This window comes from Epinephelus moara, chromosome 4 (assembly GCF_006386435.1).
Source record: "Epinephelus moara isolate mb chromosome 4, YSFRI_EMoa_1.0, whole genome shotgun sequence".
NCBI lineage: Eukaryota > Metazoa > Chordata > Actinopteri > Perciformes > Serranidae > Epinephelus > Epinephelus moara.
This window is the reverse complement of record NC_065509.1, coordinates 41,883,104-41,904,822: the sequence shown is the minus strand read 5'-3', so window position 1 is coordinate 41,904,822 and position 21,719 is coordinate 41,883,104. Positions and strand designations below refer to the sequence as shown.

Here is a 21,719-nt window from a genome sequence, read left to right as displayed (position 1 = left end):
TGACAGTCACTTCAACTTCTTTCATTCACTGTTTTTACTGCCACTTCAACTTCTTTTGTTGACTGCATCTTGACTAACTCAACTTATTTCATTTATTGTTTTTAGTCACTTCAATTTCTTTCGTTATCTGCATTTTGACTAACACCTCAACTTATTTCGTTAATTGTGTTTACTGCCACTTCAACTTCTTTCATTCACAGTTTTCACTGTCACTTCAACTTCTTCTGTTAACTGCGTTTATATTGCTTCCATTAACTGTTCTGAAGCCACTTCAACTTCTTTCACTACGTTTACTATTTAAAATGTTTCAACTACAACATTTTAAGCAAAATTAAACTTTTTTTTTTTATCCATTTCTAATTTATTTTAGTGGATGAACACCTTGTACAGCTCCATCCATCTCATACACAATTACTGTTCACTTTTGGTGACATATTTCTGTTTCATATTTTTCTGGCTGCGGCACAAGGAGATGACATCGCCATCTTGTTAATCTGTGATTGGCTGAGTTGTTTTTTCAGATGGGCGACAGTCATCTGGTCTGGAGCCGGTCTGGCCCATAGGGGACGCTAGCAGGACTTCACACTGTTAATCTTAAAAGTTACTTCTCTTGGTCCAGTGAGGTCAAAGTTAAACACAGTGAAGAAGGAAGCCTCTGTGGCTGACAGAGACAACAAAGACAACAGACTAGAGTCAGTTCAAATCCTGACAGAGTTACAGCGCTGCCCCCCCCCCATGTGTCCTGTACGCCCACGCTGAATTTAAGGAAAGCTAATGTCTCTTCTTTCTTTAGGTACATAGAGTTTTTTAAGTAGTGACTGTGTCCAAACTGAATCAGACAGCAGGAGACTCTGCTGCTGCAACAGACCCTCATTGTTCAGACTCAATCGTTCATCAGTCCAGTGCAGCTGTGTGGGAGTGGGGACCTGGGTTTATTTATTAGATACCTTCAGTGTGTGTTACATTTAATATTAAAGCCAGGGAGTCTGTTCTGTATCGTAAGGATTCACTATAAAACTGTTTTTAAGACTTTATAGAAACAACCTGCAGTGTGAAGGATTTTGTGTGTGTGTGTGTGTGTGCGTGTGGTTCAGTCCAGGAATGTGCTGCCGGCCTGGTTATGAAAGCAGAGCAGAAACACTCTGATCAGTCGGCACAGTCACTGTTGTAGTGTTGTGATATTAGCACGGATGCTACAGTTAGCATCTGCTGCTGAGAAGTTTAACTCCAAAACTATCAACAATTAAAAACCTTTGAAGTCACACTGTCAGCCACAGATGTGGGTTTTCTTTCTCAGCAGTTCTCATCATTTTTACCAGATGATGCACTTGTTGTAAAATATTTTATCCAATGTAAGGTTTAAAATGAACCTTAATACTTAAATATAATAAATGATTACATAAATTCACTATATTTTTTATGGAGTCTTGTTCTAATCAGAATTTTAGCTGTCAAAACATTGCCATGTTGCTTGTATACTTTTGGAAGAATGTGTCTCTGTGGCAGGAGCAGTTTTGTTCACATGATAACAGGAAGCTGATGCAGTGTCACTTTGACCTCTGATGACTCTCATATTTGTTTTTATACATTCTGTGATATTCAAGTAACTAAAGTTAACTCTATTGTTAATGTTGGTGATGTTACCTTGCTGTTTTAGTGCTGTTGATGTGATGCAGTGATGGTGTTCGTTGTGTTCTTACCTGTGAGTGCGGTATGTGCTGGCGGAAGTTCATGCTGTTCTTCTGTTTGATCTGCTGCTGTCTGAGCAGCGTCAGCAGGGCCGCCTTGTTCTGGCTCTGGGTGTTGGGGGGCCGCGGCGCCTCAAAGTGCGTCAGAGGTTTGGTGTTGTTGTAGTTCGGCATGGCGCCTGAGGCCTGAGCCCCTGGCGCCGGTTGGTGGCTGAGGGGTGGCCCTGACGTCGGGTGACCCATCATGTTGGGGTGGCCAGTGGGCCCCGGCATGTAGCTGCCGGCCCCTGCCTTGGGAGAGCTTTTGTTGGGCTGACCGGGCATCAGCAGCTGCTTCTGAGCGTTGGGGTTGAAGTCCTGTGGGTACAGGGAGGGGCTCGTGGGCTTGTCCATACCAAACGCGCCCCCTAGTGGACTCTGAGAGGTGTTGGCCATCTGGGGCCAAGGTGGGGGGTGGGCATGGGGCCCCTGGTTGTGGAACTTGGTCCCCGGCTGCGGCTGTTTGTGCTGCATCTGACCGTGGAGGTGCTGGGCTCTCTGCTGCTGGGCAGCCAGCTGCTGGAGCTGCTGGGCAGGGGACAGGTCCTTGGGCACTGGGGGTCCTGGAGGGAGAAGGTGGTTGGGGGGAGGCTGAAGCTGCCTAGGTGGAGGAGCTGGCTGGGATGGGGGCAGAGCTGGGGAAGAGGCGGAGGAGGAGGCGACTGGCGAGCTGGTTGGGTGAGGAGGCGGCCCAGAGGAGGTGGACCTGACCTGGGGGGAGCCAGTGCGAGAGTCCTGCTCGAAAGCCACCGAGGCCGGGGAGAACTCCGTCTTAACGCTGGCCAGATCTGGAGGAAGCAGACCCTGTGAGGACTGGCCTCCCCCACCACCTGCTGCTCCTCCTGCTCCTGCCCCAGCACCACCTGGAGTCGGCACCAGCTCCAGAGGGTCTTTACGGTCCTCAAACCCGTCATTGAGAATGTCCTGGATGTCCTCGTAGGCCACAGAGCAGTTCAGCTCCTCCATCAGCTCCGTCCACTCCTGCTCGTTCAGGTTGAGGTCGGGGAACAGGCTGTTGTTGCCTCCTCCCGACGGCGGCATGATGGGCAGGATGTCATCGGGCTCCTGCTTCATCTCTTTCCGCTGGAAGTCCGAACCCGCCTCCCTGCCGCCGTCCGTTGACTCCCCAGCCTGCGCGTGGGTCCCGTTAGAGTTCAGAGCGTCGCTGATCCCCAGCTTGGAGTCCAGTGGGGAGCCGTTGGTGGTGCCATTGTCCAGACAGGCCTTCTTGTTGGGAGGGAAGCCGTCGCTGAAACCGTTGACCTGATCTCTGCCCAGCGGAGAACTGGCACTCTCCAACTTCCTCTTCACTGTCTCCTGCAGCTGGAGGACCAAACAGAACGATCGAGAATTAGTAAAAGCAGTAACACTCTGCCATCACCACACCACAAACACGAGGGTTCAAACCCCAACCCTGCTAATGTGTCTTTGAGCAACAAATTCAATCATGCACAGTGTGAGGGGGGCTGAGGAAGTCTGGATAACAGTCCAAAAACGTATTTTAAAAAAACATGTTATTAACAAGAAAAAGTGATTTAAACCTGTTGCAGAGACACATCGAAGCTCTGGACTTAGATATTTGCTGATGTTTAAGAAACAAATCTGTAAATTATTAAGAGTTAAAATATTTACGGGGTTCCAACACATTTTCATAGACAATATTTCAACACTTGTTCATAACTTCTCAAGGACCAGTAATAACATTTAATTCTTGCCCTACTTGCCCGTATCAGACTCAAACACTTAACATAATTTCAGTTAGTTGGCATACATGGAGGAAGACACGGAAAGTGGGGGGAAATGAAAACGCATGTGACGGTAAACAAAATGCTGTCACACATTGACACATACTGGAGCTATGTTAAGTCAACAGCTTCAGAAAATAAATTTGCGGTTATATTAAATTACATGGAAGGTTATCTACGGAAGATTACTGTCACAATATAATCAAACACAACAAAATGCCATGCCTTTTCCAAAACTTTAAATATTTTTTTACTAATTCAATGACTTTTCCAGGCCTGGGAAATGTGACTGTGAAATTCCAAGACATTTCCAGGTCTTCCATGACCGTAGGAACCCTTTACTTATAGTTTCTACTTGACATATTTAGTTTCAAGTTGCAAAAACTATAAATTACTTTCAATGCATCTCTATTATCCTAGTTGTTTTTGACACCGGCTAATTCCTGAAACTATTTACAGGGTGCAACTACCGATTATATTCATAATTAATGCGTTGGCTGCTTATTTTTTAATCATTTAGTCCAACCATAACAATTTCCAGAGCCCAAGGTGCAATCTTCACTTCAAGGCTCGAACTAGTGGATGTTTGCTTAAAAGGAAACGACCACTGATTCATCGATTAGAAAATAGTTGTATTTTAATCTGATGATTTTATTTCCAAACTATTTAAGCAACAATTGCAGCTGTAATTGTCTTAATTTAGACATCTGCATCATGAAATGAGGTTATTTGGGAGTGCTGAGTAACAAAGCCAGCTGTTGAATAATGACAGAATTTCTATTTCAGTATCGTGCAGGAGCCGCGTTCCAGCTGCAGGGGGCGCTGCAGCTGAATGGACAGAATTATGAGAGCTGAAGCCAGCAGACGACAGGAGTGAAAAAAGCTTGTGAGCTGCTGCCTATAATAGAATCAGCTGCAGGCAGGCTTACATAATGCAGATAACAAAGAGCTTCCTCAGAGCAGTCAGCAGATCAGATCTGTTCACTCTGCAGGACAACACCGGATCTGATGGGAACATTCAGAGCTGCCTCCGCATCAGCTGATCCTCACACGCTCTTGCTGTGCGATTATCAAAGAATCTCAACACCTGTTCGGTCTTCGCGGAAAAGACTCGACAGGTGAATCCAGGTGAAGCTCGGTCTGGTGTTTACAAACAGAAACAGACTGATGGAAACAGCCTGGTTTTAACTTTGGGCTCTGACACATATAAAACACCTTTATATCGTCACTTTACTACCTGTTTACATCTCTGTACATATCGCCTATTTACTTCTTGCAGAAATACATTCCTGTCTCCAGTTTATTCACTTTGCAATAACAGTCGACCACTAATACATATTGTATTTTTTTTACAATTCAACTTCTGCACATACACAACTTCTTCTTTGTACACATATCTACAGATCTAAGATGTTAATTGCTGACGGCTGCTTCTCTGTAACTGTTGTGCATCTGACAATAACATGAAACTTGACACTACCGATGCCTGACCATAGAAACCTTTTGTTTTACGTGACTTTCTCTTGTAAACAACACAGCAGCTATTGGCAGATAGTATGTTTGGGCTGGTGGTGTCTGTAGATCATTGGGTACTGGTAATTTCAAATGAAAGTAGGTGTTTGGAGAATTATATTTGGATGTAATAAAGCATTGCAAAGTTGTGGCTTTTGAAGTGTGTAATCTGTGGACGTTTTATGTAACAACACAGAGTCTACAGCTGACAGTGACAATGACTAACACGCTGATGTTTAGCAGGTATAATGTTGAACATGTTTACTGTCTTATTGTATGCTAAGGTTTGATAATTTCCAGTAAACATAAAGTACAGCTGAGCCTGACGGGAATGATATCCTTGGGATCAAACAGTAGCTAACCTGCTGCCTCTGTAGCAGCCTGTTACTGCAAAAGGAAATGTGTCCTCAGATAACAAACCTGATTATAAACAGCTAATGAATTTAAGTACAAACACTGATCTGTAATCCAGCCTGAAAACCTGATCAGATCGTCTCTACAGTACAAGGAACGAGATAAAAAGTTGAGCCTCATGAGCAGAGTGGCGTCAAAGTGTGGACAAAGGTGATGTCTTCCTCTAAATATGCTGAGAATTTCCTGATTAGCCCGACTGGTGCCAGAATGGTAGAATCAAAACATTTGGACACAGTTAGTTGCCCAGTAGCACCGAAACCAGCAAAAACAGTTTGGATTATAAGGTGCATAAAACCTAAACTGTGTGGAGGCAGACACAGGTCTGGTTTTAACCCCTAACTGGGCTAACTGGGGCATAACCCACAGTACATGCACAGGAAGGAGAGGACTGAAGGCCCAACCTCTGCAGCACTGGTGCACTGCTTTGAGGAACTGACTAAAAAGGAAAAGAAAAGTGTGATAACGGTGCATTTTTATCATGTTGTGACACAGAAAATGCCTGTGTGGATGTGCAGAGACTTAAAAAGAAGGATGGGTCAGTGACATCATTGAAGTGTCTAACAAGTAGGCTTGAACTGTACAGCTTTTTTTCATACCTTCCAGACATTTCACCAGGATATACAGTAAAGACGGCACTTGTGAAAACAAAAAAAGTTAAAGCTGAGCTGCTGGTTGTTTGAAGTCACTGCACGTTTTCGCGAAGTGAGAGGAAAAAGCAGATCAGAGACGAAAACAGTCACTCATTCAAATGTGAGTTTCAGTTTCTGCTGATACAGTTACTCTCTCACGTGAACACACTGGTTTTTAAAATCAAATTTCCAGCTATAGTTTCAACCAAAACATCGAAGATTTCTGAAGCATGTGAACATACATACACTCTGCGTTTTGTGTTTGTTTTACTGTTAAAGTTAACTCATCTTTCAATGTGCCTCCAGCACATTGCAGCTCCAGCATCAAACTAGAAATGCTGAAATAAGCTGTTTGACTTTGGCACCGCTGTAGATATGGATTCAGAGAAAACCCAATACAACATGACAAACATACACTAGTTGTATACAGTATGCTGTATATTAATCATTGTAATACACTAGGGAATCCTGCAATACCTACACCCTCTGACAAACATCAAACTGCAACTTAAGAATTGAAAAACAAGCTTCTTTTAGAGTGAGTTTACTTTATTTTGTCAGTTTTAGTCACACATTGTGGTTGTGTTCTACTGATGTCATTACTGCTATGACTCTGCCCGTCTCTTATCATTTTACCTGAGTCAGTGGCAACATTTACAACCTGGTAGTGATACTGAAAGTGGCTCTGGCTCTGTTTGTGTCTGGATTAAGGAGAGAAAGGTGAGTCTCACTTAAGGGAACGATAATGCGCCTGTAAAGCCCCGTTTCCACCAAACACTTTCGGTACAGTACCTTCTGAACCAGCAGTAACCCTTCAGACAGGGTACCTACAACCTAATGTTTCCACCAGAAACAGTCCTCTTAAATGTGGGCGGGGTTGTTGTCACTCACTGCTCCGTCAGCACTCGCTGTATTTCCTCATCAGCGGTGACACAGATGGAAGTCTGCACCTGGTTTATCGTCCACAGAACGAGGCTGCACGCCCACATTTTCACGACAAAATAGAACAGGCTGCAGTGAGAGTCTCTCTCCATGGAATAAAAATAGAACAGGCTGCAGTGAGAGTCTCTCTCCATGGAATATTTAAAAATAGCAGCTTTGTGCATCTAGTCCTTCTCAGGCAAGCTCAGGGGTTTAGTGTTGCTGTAGCCCACAGGAAGTGAGGATTAGAATATATGACCTTCACATAGTACGGCCAAAATTAATATATATTTTTAAACACTTTAAGACTCATTACTTAAAGTGTATGTCATTCAAGAGAGACAATACAAACTAAAGTGATGGTCAAAGTTGTCACAGTGAAATTTAAGGTGTGCTGATGGATTCACGTCATCAACTCATGCATTGAGTAACATTACAAGTTAACGTTCCACCTTAAAAGTTGCCGGCAGTCGGCCCAGTGAATGAAGTTATTTTTTCTCAGACTCCAGCTGCTGTGAGAGGCAGCAAAACATCCTTTCATTTTATAGTTACAGTTTACTAATAAAACTCTACACAATATGAACAGTGGTTACATGAGCCTCAAAACCAGACACAACTCAGCCCTGAGCAGAGTGACCGTCCTCTACTGACCAATCAGACTGCAGTGTTCACAGCTCCACCTTTTAGTACCACATCTGTGTGTTAGGTACCCCAACAGAGGGGGGACCAAACATGGGGATGCTAAGGAATGCTTCTGTTGGTACCATCCACAACTTTTCACAGTGGAAACAGAAAGAAGCGTATTGAAGTGATCTGTTCCGTACTGCTCGGTGGAAACGAGGCTCAAGTTTCAACACATCACCAAGGTGACGACTACAGAAACAGACTGACTTTAGTGTGTGTGTCCCTGGATCTAGAGCTGCAACTATTAAACTATCTAATCAATCAGTCAATTGACGGGAAATTAATCTTCAACAATTTTGATAATTCACAAACCATTTAAAGCAGAAAATTCCTGGTTCCAGCTCCTTCTTTTGGTTGATAGTAAACTAACAATCTAAAACATTTGAAGACGTCACCATGAACTCTGGGAACCTGTGGCATTTTCCACTTTTCGCATTTTTCACTTCTTACTGACATTTTAAAGCCCAAATGTTTAATGAATTAATGAAGGAAAAAAGTAGTAAACGCTCAAGTGACTGGAAACCAGAAGAAAAAAAGAGAGAGCAGTGTGTCTGCCCCGAGGAAAAGGAAACTCTGGTGACTCACTGGGCTTCTCAAACCTGAAATACTGGTCTGACTCCTCCTCCTCGTTACCAGGGTTACAGAGCTGGGGGTGGGGGTCACAAAGCACAGAGCAGTGCTGTGGCATTCTGGGAATTTGAGTCCCTGGAGACTGTAGCAAGCTTCACTTGTCATGTTTGGTCATCCGATACTACGACTAAAACTATGATACCACTGTTAATACTATAATTAATACTACAACATTTACTACTGTCACTACTGCAAGTAATGTGACCATTTAACCACTGTGCCCCTGGTACAGCTGTGTCTCTCCACAGGGAGTTTACAGGTCAGTCGAGGTCAGTGTTTTGCTAAAGGACATTTCAGCAGTTTGGGGGGTTTGAGTCGAACTTCACTGGCTGCACTCAAGACATCCTAAACAGTTTCAATCAAATAAAGGCAAACTATTACGCTAACTTTCACATTTATACTTGTACTTTGGGTTTCTACAAACATGTTTACATTTATTTTCCTCATACTGTCTGTGCTGGAACACCTGTATTCACCCTCTGTCTGAAACACTCTGTCTCTTTAAGCCACCCTTCTAAAAAAAGTCCAGTCTGCTCTGATTGGTCACCGTTTCCGGGTCTTACACATCTGCATCTCTGCAGCTGAATGACTGTAACAAAGAATAGCTGCACTTTCTACCATGGAAAATCACTAATAAAAGCTTCTAAACACAAACGAACATGATCCTGGGGGAGTGGGATCCAAAATCAAGAAGAAATGAACATCATCAGCAACCAGGATGACATGTTTCCCTGACGTTAGCAATGTACTTACCTCCGGGGAATTACTGTAACTGAGAACTGCAGCACTTTCTACCGTGAAAAATCACCAAAAGAGGACACATTCCAGCAGGAATATGATCCAAAATCAGAAAGAAACATCTGCAATGAAGATTACTGCTTTCCTTTACATTAGTATGTAGCTACATGTACGTTAGCAGTGCACTTGCAGCAGGCAAATGACTGTGACAAAGTATAGCGGCATTTTCTACCATGAAAAATCCCAAGAATTCTGAACCAAATTCTTTACAACTGGACATGTTCCAGCAGAAACATGATTCGAAATCGTGGAGGAAATAAACATCAGCAACCAAGACTACTGGTTTTACTTTCATTAGTACGTAGCTACATGTATGTTAGCGGTGAACTTGCAGCCGGCAAATGATTGTAACGGAGTATAGCTGCAAATTCTACCATGAAAAATCCCCAATATAATTTTCTGAACCAAAGTCTTTACAACTGGACATGTTCCAGCAGGAATATGATCTGAAATCAGGGGGAAGTTAACATCAGCAACAAGGATTACTTGTCTCCCTGATGTTAGCATGTAGCTACATGTAGCAGCATATGTAATGGACACACTTGGAGCAGATGACTATGTACAGAAATCTGCCACAAGCATGGACATTTTCAGTCATTTAAAGGGGACCTATTATGCTAATTTTCAGAGTACTTGTATTTTGGGTTTCTACAAGAACACGTTATCATGGTTGCCAATGTTAATAACTCCACAATTTCAAAACATATTCCTGCTCGAACATAGCCTGGAAATCCAGAGTTCTCGCGAGAGCACAATTTGAACTTTCTCAGCGAGTCACTCTGGCAATCAGTAATGAAGCTCATCATTATCACATCGGTGTATCTGATATAGGCGGGCCAGAGGTGAGCTAAACAGATGACGACAGCGCTGTGACGACGAAGTCCGGAATCAGTCAGTAAACACTGCAAGATGGCTACGGATGAAAACCAGTTGTTTGAAACAGCTTTGGCCGCTACAATGAACGAGCTAGACTTGGCTTTTTCTCTAAAAGAGGAACACAAGACGGCGCTCGAGTCTCTCCTTTGCAAGAAGGACGTTTTTGCTGTTTTGCCAAGAGTCTAATCTACCTCCGCTGGTAGCTAAGCGTATACGTCACCCCATGTATTGTTCTGATTGGTCGTAGTGTTATCCAATTGCGTGCAGTGATATTTACAAATGCATGCTTGGTGCCGCCCCTCGAGTTGGGCCATTTCATTACTCATGGCCAGACCCTAAATCTTTCTAGATTTGGGTCTGGATTTCCAGGCTAGCTCGAACATGTCCTGTTGTAACAGTTTCTGTTCAGAAAATTTTATTGGGGATTTTTCACAATAGAAATTTGTTGCTATAACCCAATACAAACATTTGCCGGTGCAAGTACTCTGCATGTCCCGGAGTACGATCCCTGTCAAGAAATCTGTTACGGGCTGATGTCAGTTTGTAGCCAAAGTAGAATAAAAATGTTGGAAACCGAGTATTCACAATGGTCTGAAGCTCATATTATGACAGAAACAAGGTCCTCTTAAAAATACCAGCTGAGATGATGTTTAAGGCATGAAATTCACTGCAGCAGCACTAATCTAGTGTACGGGGTCTATTTTGAGTTTTCACTCTTACAAAACTACTGCAAAGTATTAAAAAATAGTCAACTGTTGATCTTTTTCACTGTGATTCAAACTGTGATTTGGGGTTTCCTTTAATACTTCAGCTGGCGGCCTGAGGGAACAGCAGCGTTATGCAACAATGAAGGAAAAAGATTAAGAAAACAAAATAAAAGTGCTATAATTAGAATAACTACAGTCTGGAATGGGGATGCACAATATTGGATTTTTGCTGATATCCAATATGCTGATATGTAACAACTCATTTAGCTGATAACTGATTCTGATATCGATAAATCCACTTTTCTGTAGTGGAATTAACATCATATAATGCATGCATACTCTTATGGTGATGGCCCACCAGCAGATGGAGACATGAAATATAACACTTTTTAATATGCATAGTAAGAATTAATTGTGTAAAATAAGAAAAAGCATGTTGGCCGATTCATTATATAGCCAATATCAGACGATACCAATGACATGCCGATATTATCGTGCATCTCCGGTCTGAGCAGATGCACTGACAAAAGAAATTATGCCAAAAGAGTAGTTGATTTTATCTTAATGACAGTTTTACTAGTCAGTAAATTGATTTTACTTCAAAATAAAAGAAATTAAATCAAAAGTAAAGTAAGTAATCTTTTTCCTGACAACAGATTTATAAATGTGAGTATCTTTGGGATCTCTGACTGCTGGTCAGATAAAACAGGAAGTTTGAAAAGAGGACTTTCTGGAGAGTATTTTCCCAACTTTGATCAATTAAATGATCAACATACAGTTAATAATTAGACACATATTATGTCTCTTTTCAGACCAAGCTGGACTGTGTCACTTACACTCTTGTGTTAGTGGCATGTCAAGGTCTATTTAAAATAAATTAAACACCTTTTTTTAGAGACAGAAGTTAAAATGACACGACAGAACAGTCACTCACACACTAAAGTTTCCACGTGCCCAGTAACAGTCTTTGACAAAGTAAAAATATGCAGTCATTTTGTAGAGCAATGTTTAAAGCCAAGATGAGTCTGCTCAGAAGACACTGAAAGTCTTTGTTGTGACTAAAACAACCGAGTCTGCATATTTAACATCACAGTGAAATAAATAAAGGCTTCTAAATATCTTCGCAGTGACTCATCCTCAGAGTTTTGTCTCTCGCTTTGCCACAAAAATCCAAAATATCTGGTGTGTTTACGTCAGCTTATCATAGTTTGATTGCATTTTTCCAGCATGAATCTTTTGTTTCTTGCACTGAATCTGTTGTTTTACATTTCAGTCACTGCTGTTTATTTGACTTTTACTGTGTTTTTTGTTTTGTCTCTTCTTCTATGAGCTGGTAAACACTCAGTAACTGCTAGAACCAGACTGAGATCTCTGCTGGCTGATATTACTGGTCGATGTCATCACAGATAAATTTGTACCAGGTATGTAAACAGAAATCAGAGGACACTAATGTTTTTAAGCTGCCTTTCTGGTCTGTATCTGAGCTGTATTTTAATGCAAGCTGATGTATTTTCATAGTAAATGTATAAAGTATTGTTTACTGCTTATACCATCCTGAATACGTCTGATCTCATCCCAACTCTGAAGCTAAGCAGGGTCAAGCCGGGTCAGTGCTTGAATGGGAGACCGACTGGGAACACCTGGTGCTGTGAGCTCAGTAGCTCAGTCCAAAGGGACTTGGCTTGAGAGAGAACCAGAGGGTCACTGGTTTGAGTTCCCATCCAGACCAAGTATGGAGTGTGGACTGGTAGCTAGAGAGGTGCCAGTTCACCTCCAGGGCACTGCCGAGGTGCCCTTGAGGAGGACAACGTACACCCAACTGCTCAGGGTGTCTGACCATGGGCAGCACCCTCACTCGGATATCTCCATTAAATGCATGTGTATTGGTCATGTTTGTGCATGTGTGTGTATTTCTGCAGTAAGTATGTAAATAGTAGTTACCTGGATGTAACTCCAGTTCTATAAGTATGTGAGTATGTTAGTATGTGTAGCCCTCTGACCAATGGCAAGGCCCATTAGAGGGCCATTTTGGGTTTACTTGACCGTATACTTCATTCTACTTCACTCAGACCTCTTGTCCTCCTTCATGGACACTTTTATGTCCCATCTAGTGGCCCTGGCAGAGTGTGAGTAGACGATCAACCTTGACTATTTAGAGGAAGTAAGTCATAACAAGGTTTCTGTGGGTGAACGTGCAGAAGGATAATTTGCACAACATTCTAATCCATGTAAAACAAGATGGCAGCCACCTCTGCCAGTACAGTCAGCAGCTGATTCCGACACAAAAGTGGACAAGGTCCAAAACCTGATCAGATTTTATGGTTGAAACTTGTTTATTTGTGATTAATATTGTTTGTAGTTTGATAAAAATACAACTGTGACTAACTTTAGTAACAGTAACAATTTAGGAAGCTGTTAATTAGGAAGTACTCATTTGAGGACTCGGGGACTTAATTATCATGGACAATGTTTAGTTTAGATTTTTGACCTACAGTAGGTGACATCACTACAGAGAGAAGCCAATCACAGCTCTGCTGAGGTTATTTGGGCCCGTCTCCTGCAGCAGCCATACAGAGCATGTTGCCGACATGGAGCAGAGCGAGGCGTTTCCTGACAGTGTTAGTATTCAGGACCAACACACACACACACAGCGACACTCACAGTGATGAGTCAGCTGTGAGGGGGCGGTGGGGGGTTTCTGTTCATACTGAGTCACCTCTCAGGACTCCAGTCAGAGTTTGTCAGCCTGTTCCTGCTGAGAGCAGATTCACGCTGAGAAACAAACTGACTCTAGATACAGAGGGTGGAGCGCTCCTGATACCAGTCTGATTTAATATGACACTAAGGACATCCACAGAAGGGTGAAACACATAAGTAGAACCCAACATGGTGTCTTTAGTGAGGAAGTGTTCTTACAACATGAACCTCCAGAACAGCTTCAGAACCTCTCTTCACTGAAAAGGACCCCAGGACCTACTGAGACAGAGCCTGCATACAGGTGTTTATAAAAATGCAGCTCAGTGACAAAACAGACATTTCATACACAAGATGTAGGCCCATTTAACACAGACAAACAAAGTCTCTCTGTCTCGCTGCTATGTGCATAAATAATAATAAATATAAAAATAACAATGGCCTTATTTTTTCATAACCATATTTATTTTAAACGTCTGCATTTTTTGCGTTTTATTTTGATCACTGCCTTTTAAATGAAAGTGCTTGTGACATCTCACATGTGGCTTTGACTTACAACTGAATATTTAGCCCACTATGTAGAAAATACCAGGATATATTATATAGATTATAAGGAGATATAATTTTGGTCCATATCTCTCAGCACTAATGGAAGCTCTTAAAAGGAACCCTACAATTTCCTTTAAAGACACCAAAACTTTCTAAAGAAGCCCCAGAAACACCCGAGTGACCACAACATTCTCTTGAAGGGTCCTCAAACCTCCTTAATAGATACTAGACCCTTAAAAAAGACCCTTAAGAACTACTTAAGGACTCCAAGAACCTCTGCAATGACTACAAGTGCATTGTCAGTGGTCACCAGAACTGCATTACGGACCCCTAAAAAGTCCTCAGTAACCACAAAACCCAAAGAAACCAAACCCCCTGAAGGACCACTGGCATCTCCTTTGTGTACATCCATATTGAACTGGTTTTATTTGTAAACACGTCTGCTTCTCTCAGTTTCAGCCCTTCATCCACACTAAAACAACATTTTTCTCACCAAAGAACAGCGATCCAAAACAGCCTCAAGGTAAATCTTGTACCCCCTTTCCAATTAGTGTGTGTACACGTTTTTTTAAACATGGGAAACCCCACTAAAAATAGGCCATAACCCCCTTACCATTACCAAGAGACTAGAGCTGTGTGCAAGGCACTGCAGCAGATGAGCATGCCTTTCTTTTACTAGTGTGTCATGTTCGACATGATGGACAGACTGGAAACAGGTTAGTAAACAGTAGAAAGCTGCATGGAGATCTAGTGAAAATGTTACCATGGTTACTTCTTTTTCCTCTCTCGAACTCAGTGCAGACTAATTGGGAACGATGTTTGAGTGCTGATTGGACAGAGACAGGTGTTTTTTGTGATGGCGTGTCATCGCATCTTGCTGGTAAAGGGGCTAAAAGAAGCGCGTTCACCCGCATGTTGTATTTCTATCAATGCCGATTGGAGCCGGAGCTGAAAAATACCTGTGACTACTGCACAGTCATTTGACCCAGGTGTGAACATCAATTAAAACCTTTTCCACTACATACAAAAGACAGATGTTAGCAGGTGTTGGTGGGTTTTGTGCAGACTGAAAGGAGCTTTATAAATCCTAAAACACCAGCTTGGTGTTTAATTGTGCCTGTAACTTTCACTGTTATCGATCATTTTAAATGCCACTGATCATTAAATTATATTAGCCAGACACACATCAGAGCTCATGTCATTACCTGGATATGTGATTCTAAAATAACAATTTTATCTGCAGCACAGCAGCCGTTTAACATGCAGTGTTTATGAGCTGAATTAAAACAGTGATGGTGATCAGAGAGCAGGAGGAGAATGAATGGAGGTAGAACCAGCTGAATCTCTGCAGAGTTACAGACTGTTGTGTGTTAAGAGGACAACTTTCTGTCACCTTAAACTTTTTCTGTAATTACATATTTTTGCGACCATGAATTGACTGTGTCAGCTGAGCTGTGCGCCCCACTCCTCACCTCCTGCTGGCTTTGATGCAGTTTTGTTGTTTGTTAACTTAAAAAAAGACAATGAAGAAGAAGAGATTTAACCATTTTCACATTGTTGTGGTGTTTCACTGTGGACACAGGTCTCTACAAAAATTGACCTGGAAACAAAGAAAGTAAACACAGTCTTAGTGGCCTGTCTTTCATACCATCTTTAAGGACTTGTAAGTTCTGATTTTCTCTGATTTTCTCTCTGTGCATTAGTTTGACAAATTGTTTTAACGCAGTTTGATTAATGTAAAAAATTAGAGCTGTACTTTCACAACAGATAGCTGAAGTCCTGGTGTAAACCTGCAGCCTGTTCTGTGTCCTGAGCTGCGGGTTTAAACCTGATAAATCCCACCGGCAGTCTCACCTGCTTTAAGACTCAACTATCAGATGGACTTTGGACTCTTCTACACTCCACTCCTCTGTTTTCTAACAGCTGAGTTTCTGCTAACACATACACACACACACACACCTGTTGTCAGTCTGTCTGGATTCATGCAGAACCAGTGGAGACGTTAACAGACTGTAATACAGCAGAGGAGTACAACTACAAAACCAAACTGAGGAACAATTTGCTTTGCTTAAGTTTTGACTGAATAAATCAGGCATATCTTAATGAAGAGTTATATATTTTAAATTAAGAATTGTATGGCACTGAAGGGAACATACTAGTGTGTGTTTAAAGACACTGCTGATGTAAGCAAACCTTAAACAGCATGACTAAATATTACTATCTTGAGATTTAGTTGTTAGTGCGAGTGTCTGCATTAAGTTCTGCAATCAGGTTGGAAGTGACAGCAGATTTAAATCCTGTGGTTTCAGTTTTGGTGTTGGGCTGAGCTGCAGTTTGGTTTATCTTTGGATCACAAGTGCACCTTTAATCATACGCATATGCAAACATGTCGGGCTACAATCATACATGAATTTGTAGCTGTATAACTGATAAATTGCTTTTTGTTGAGTCTATAAAATGTCAGTTCCCAGAGTCCATTTCAACAGTCTGACCTGAACACCATCTAAAACCCCACGGTGAATAAGTCTAAATGATATGATGGAGAAAAGCAGAGAATTGCATACATGTGCCCTTTTTTAAAATCAAACTAATCAGTTAAATGATTAACAGACTTCTATTTTTCTGTAAATTAGCAAACTGAATTATTGTTCTGCACCTACCCTGCTAAAATATTAAAACAAAAAGGGAGGCCCAAGCCTTAAAAACCGGTCTGGTTTTGGTATCTGGGATTTTTGTGCTTAAGGACAGTCATGAAGAAGCTGAACGAATCCAGTCTGTGTCTGTGAAAGCAACCACAGCCAGAAACACAGAGGTCATGTGACCTGACAGCCACAAAACAACACTTCCTCTGTCAATCACTGACACATACAGACACACTGACACACAGCAGTGAAAGGGTTTTGATGATCAGATGCTTTAGTGCAGAAACAGATCATCAATCAGTCAAATGTCTGATGTTTAGAGCTCACTGTCAAACTGGAGGTCAGTGTGTTTGTAACAGTGTCACTGAGGAGGATTTGGACGTGTTGCACGTTGGTACTAAGTGTTGTTTTAGGCCTGTTCTTACTGTGGCCCTGAAAGACAAGACTGCAAATAGACACAACACAAGCAAACAAAGAAACACCTTCACCAACATGACAACACACGAAAACATCAACTTGACAGGGTCGGGGAAAAATATGATTCTTAGAAGCATTGCGATTCTCTCTTGAAAGATTCTGTCTCAATGCAGAAAAGTCAATTATCTGAAATTCAAAACCCAATTCTCAACATTACGATCGCCTCTAACAAGTCTGTAAGACCAGGCTGTACGCTCCTTACAGTTGAAACTTACTAGACGTAAAACGTGCAGTGTGTTCACATTCAAACTCCCTACTATTGTATTAATAGAGGATAATGAAAGTAAATTCATCTGTACGAATCTGTTTTTTATGGATCATTATAAATACGCTAAAAGTAACAAGTAGTCACACAGTGAGAAAAATAAATCATGTTTATGAATCAAAAATGTTTTAGCATCAATAATCATTCTATAATCCCATTCTAACCCTCTATATCAGATTTTAATCATGAGGTGCCTAAAGATTTTCACCCCTACCACAGATAGGCAGCATTTAAAAAACATCTTCACCACACAGGAAATTAAGTCGACTAACAGTCTCAAGATTTCATTATCTACTCTTAACATCTTTGTCAAACCACAAACTGACAGTGCAAGATTTCCTCAGATGCCATCAGACAAATACTGATTTAATTTAGATCATCGATCAAAGCTAAATATATCACTTGACTATTGAGTCTCTCTGTATAAATGTGAGGTGACGTGTGAATTGTGGCTCACACTTATTATGTAAATCAACATTCTGGCCAACTGCTTATTTAACCTATTAACACAAACACCTAACTTTTTCATTTTTACTGCTGCTGAGCTGTAAACACTTACATGTTATGTTAAATATTTGTCACAGTATAAATTTGAGAGTATGTCTTTTAAATGATAAAATACTCCAGTAAAACACTAACACAACACCTAGCTAAATGAGATGCGTAAGTCTCATTTGACCACGTGCCTTTTTGATTCTTTATCATAAATCCATATTCATATAATGTCATTAATTTTGTCTATAATGCTCAGCTCAAAGTAAACTGATTTGCACTGACTTGATTTGTTCTCATCTGCTGTACATTTGGGTATACCGCTGAAGATAGTATACAATGCCCAGTGGTGCAGTGGAGGGTTTACGCAGGTATATGGGGTATATACAGGTCATTTTCTGACTGATTATAGTACAGCCACCTCTCAGCCAAAAGCCACTAAAATATGTAAGAGAGTATACCCACTTCCTCCTCAGTAACCTACACATTTATTAGCAGTGCTAGATGATGACAAGTTCATTGAAACTGTTTAAGAGTGGTGCTGATTCATCATTAGGGGGTGTTTGTTGTGTTGAGTTTCCAATATTTAATCATGTAAAAAGTGTTTGTGCTTGCTACTCTCCTGCATTGTTGACTGATAATACCACAAATGAGACTTTCAAAAGACTACTTTGAACAATGAGAGGTAAACCAGTTGAGCTCTGGCTGCTTACTGCTGATTTTGTCGGTTTAGATAACACCACATAATTAAGGGTATGTGCAATAACCCTTCACTATTTGGTCCACTTACCCACCACTAATGTCTGGCCTCATACAGCAGAGCACACAATCGTCTCTACATCATCATCATGAGAAACATGACAGAGTCATGGAGTGAATGAAGCAATCTGAATCTAATCTGTAAATACCAAATATCTGAGACAGGCTGCCACTCTGAGCGCTGCCTGGAGCACATACAGCCCTCCCTCTTGGTGGTTTATTAATGCTCCACCAGGCTGAATCAGAATCAGCTTTATTGGTCGAGCAAGTGTGTGCGTGCACACGGAAGGAATCTGAATCCGGGTTTTGTTAGTCTCAATGTACATGCACAGGAATAGACATAACGGCTAAAAACAGCAAAGCATGGCACGGTAGACTTAAACATTTAAGTGCTATGTACAGATGTAGTGTGTCTGCAGTGTGCTGTAACATCCCGCCTGTGTCTGGTGCTCACTCACCGCTATCAGGGTGCTGTTCCGGCTCTGCTCCGCCGCCGTCCCTCCGCTCTCCCCGAGCTCCGCGCTGCCGCCGCCGCCGTTCCCGGGCGCTCTCTGTCCGGCCTGGTCGCCGCTGGGCTGGGGCTGCCGGTGCTTGTTGGACCGCTTGGCTTTGGCCTGCAGGCAGCGCTGGTGCAGGGCGAAGGTCTGCTGCCTCTCATGCTCCAGCCGCTCCAGCGTCGCGTTCTCGTAGCGGTTCTCGCAGCTGTTGTGATGCTGCCGGAAGAGCTCGATCCTCCGGCGGAGCCTCTCCATCACCGCGCTGTGTCGCGGTGTAACAAAATCCGCCATCATCAATAATAGTAAAGCTCCCGGCTCAGGTTTCGTCCATAAAATGCTGAATTTGGCTCTTTTTTCACTCTGGGCGTCTATATACACCCCCCCTCGCCCTTTACAAAGACTCCTGTGCTGGCTCCATGGAGGCGACCTTTGTCTTGCTAATGGCCTTCAGTCACAGCGGCACTCACTGCCGAAGAGGAAAATTAAGGTTTTTGGGTGCAATACCATTCAGCCTCCTGATTCTACTCACTGTATACTGTGATCTCTCATGATATACACCAGCTGATTTAACTTGCTGTGTAACAAGCAGAGCTACCAGAGTCCTGTTAGAGCCACATTACGCCTCCGTTTAACCCCAAATCAAAAACACAAACCCTTGATTTCTCCCTGCGGTGTGAAAACACACCAAAGCCCGCTACTTTTTTTTGCAAATAAATAATTCACACTACATTTCAGTTTCAAATCAATGAAACAGTGTGCTGTCTCGCTTTCAAACTAACTCCCGTTGAGCTAAGTTAAGTTAGCAACATTCCTCCACTCAAAAAATCAAAGTTGGAGCGTCGAAAATTCCTTAAAAAACTATGATTAAATTTGGGTGTTTTCTGGAGCTAGCTCGCGTTAGCTTCTGGCTTCACTACCATGTATTTGTTACCGATGGTGTTACCCTCCGTGGGAGCATCATAACGGGTCTCCAACTTGTCTGAAACTTTTTATTTTTGCTCGAGTATTAACTGTTAGTTAGCTTGGTTAGCGGGGGGGCAGGAGCTAGTTAGCTGGCTAAGCGCTGGCTACACAAACTTGGCAGTAATTACTCAGCCAATGAAAAAACCCATTATTTCTACCAACCGCTACGACAAAACAAACGACAAGACTTCCCAGATGATACAAGTTTTTAAATTCACTTACTGTGAAAGCGTTGCTGTCCGCTCCTTCCTACAGCATCTGTCTAGCAAACAGCTGATCCTCCGCCTCCTTGTAGCGTTAGCCGCTAGCTGCTAACACTATGTTTTCTGGTAGACGGGCTAACGTTAGCTCGACTAGCAGGCTAGGTGGCTAGCCTGAAGCGTTTAAATAAAGCATCATGCTTCAGATTTATTTCTCCCGAGGTTCCCGGCGCGGATATTCCTCCCCACCTGGCCGAGCCCGAGTCGGGATGTGAACGGTTTGAGAGCGGATTCGTCCAGTAAGAACAGGCTAACTCTGTCCCTTCTGTGCTGTTTCTATTGTTTTCCAGTGGACAGGCAGGGCTACTCCGCCATCTTGGAAACTTTCTCTCTTTTTTTTTTTCCATCAGCGACAGGAGGAATGTCCATGGTCCCGCCTATCTGATAAGTGACAGGCATAGGCAGCCAATGACGAGCGAGGAACACTTAGTGACGTACAACAGGGAATGAAAAATTATTATTATTATTATTATTATTATTCACCGATATAACATAATAAATATATAATAAAATTAATGCAATAGAATGAGTAATGATAATAATTAAACTAACACATTTTATTTATAATTTCTAATATTTTTATTCGATTAAAATCGAAATAAAATACCCGTCATATAAAAATAGAAGGCAATAAAATTAAAAAGATATGGCTTTTTTTTAAAAATCAAGCAATGTGCTTGATATTAATATTAATATTAATAATAAATAATGATACAATTATTATAATTTTTTGGGGGGATATACGTTTTAAGAAGTGATTTAAAAGATGTTATCAATTAAGTGTAAACCCCAATCCATCCATGACACAAAATTTTAATGTAATGTCAACACAAATGCCCCGGTTGTCAAAATGATGTACAAACTTTATGTTCACAAAAACTCACCCATTGTGAGCTTGACATACTTTTTTAATGTTAAGCCAACAATTTTTGAGTTTTGAGTTAATTTGACTAAAATTTATAAAGTCAATTTTGCCTAATTAGTCTCACGCCAATCAACTCTATCATTGAGCACTTAACATATTGTGGCATGTTGGGGCTAAATGGACGGAGACAATATTTTAAAGGCCATAAGCCGAAGAAAACTGCATTTAAAGGTGTTGTAAATCACTCACGTTACCCATTACATAGTCATTAATATTTATGTATTTCGCAATGGTTCTAATGGGCGACAGTTAATGTTGTAGTAAAAGACATATAGCACCATGAGTTAAGTTGTGTACACAGTAAGTGACCTCCCACCTTTGTAAATATAAGAATTTCTTAGGTCAGAATTAATCTCTTACATTTTTCTAGTAATTGAGAAACCTAAGCCTGCCACAATGTATTTTTATAATTCAAAAATAAAAACAAGTGATGTAAAATGTTCATATGACAGAATTTATTGCTCAAACCACATAAAAAGTTATGTTAAACTGACATAAAATTCCTGTCAGAGGGACATGTGACGCATTTATTGTGTGTCTGGTGTACTCAGAA

General features: G+C 41.6%; 1 protein-coding gene across 2 annotated transcripts in view; it reads right to left on the bottom strand.

Moving 5' to 3' along the window:
* Nucleotides 1–20,586, bottom strand: part of maml1 (mastermind-like transcriptional coactivator 1) — a 33,891-nt gene extending 13,305 nt beyond the window's left edge. Inside the window, exons 1-3 of one of the 2 annotated variants that reach the window (XM_050042810.1) lie at nucleotides 20,204–20,586; nucleotides 18,980–19,484; nucleotides 1,701–3,050 (exon numbers count right to left, since the gene is read on the bottom strand). In XM_050042810.1, coding sequence (XP_049898767.1) covers nucleotides 1,701–3,050; nucleotides 18,980–19,312 — 1,683 coding nt within the window. In that variant the 5' untranslated portion in view covers nucleotides 19,313–19,484; nucleotides 20,204–20,586. The remainder of the gene's footprint in view (nucleotides 1–1,700; nucleotides 3,051–18,979; nucleotides 19,485–20,203) is intronic. The other variant, XM_050042811.1, reaches the window with a different exon arrangement.
* Between the last annotated feature and the right edge of the window lie 1,133 nt (nucleotides 20,587–21,719).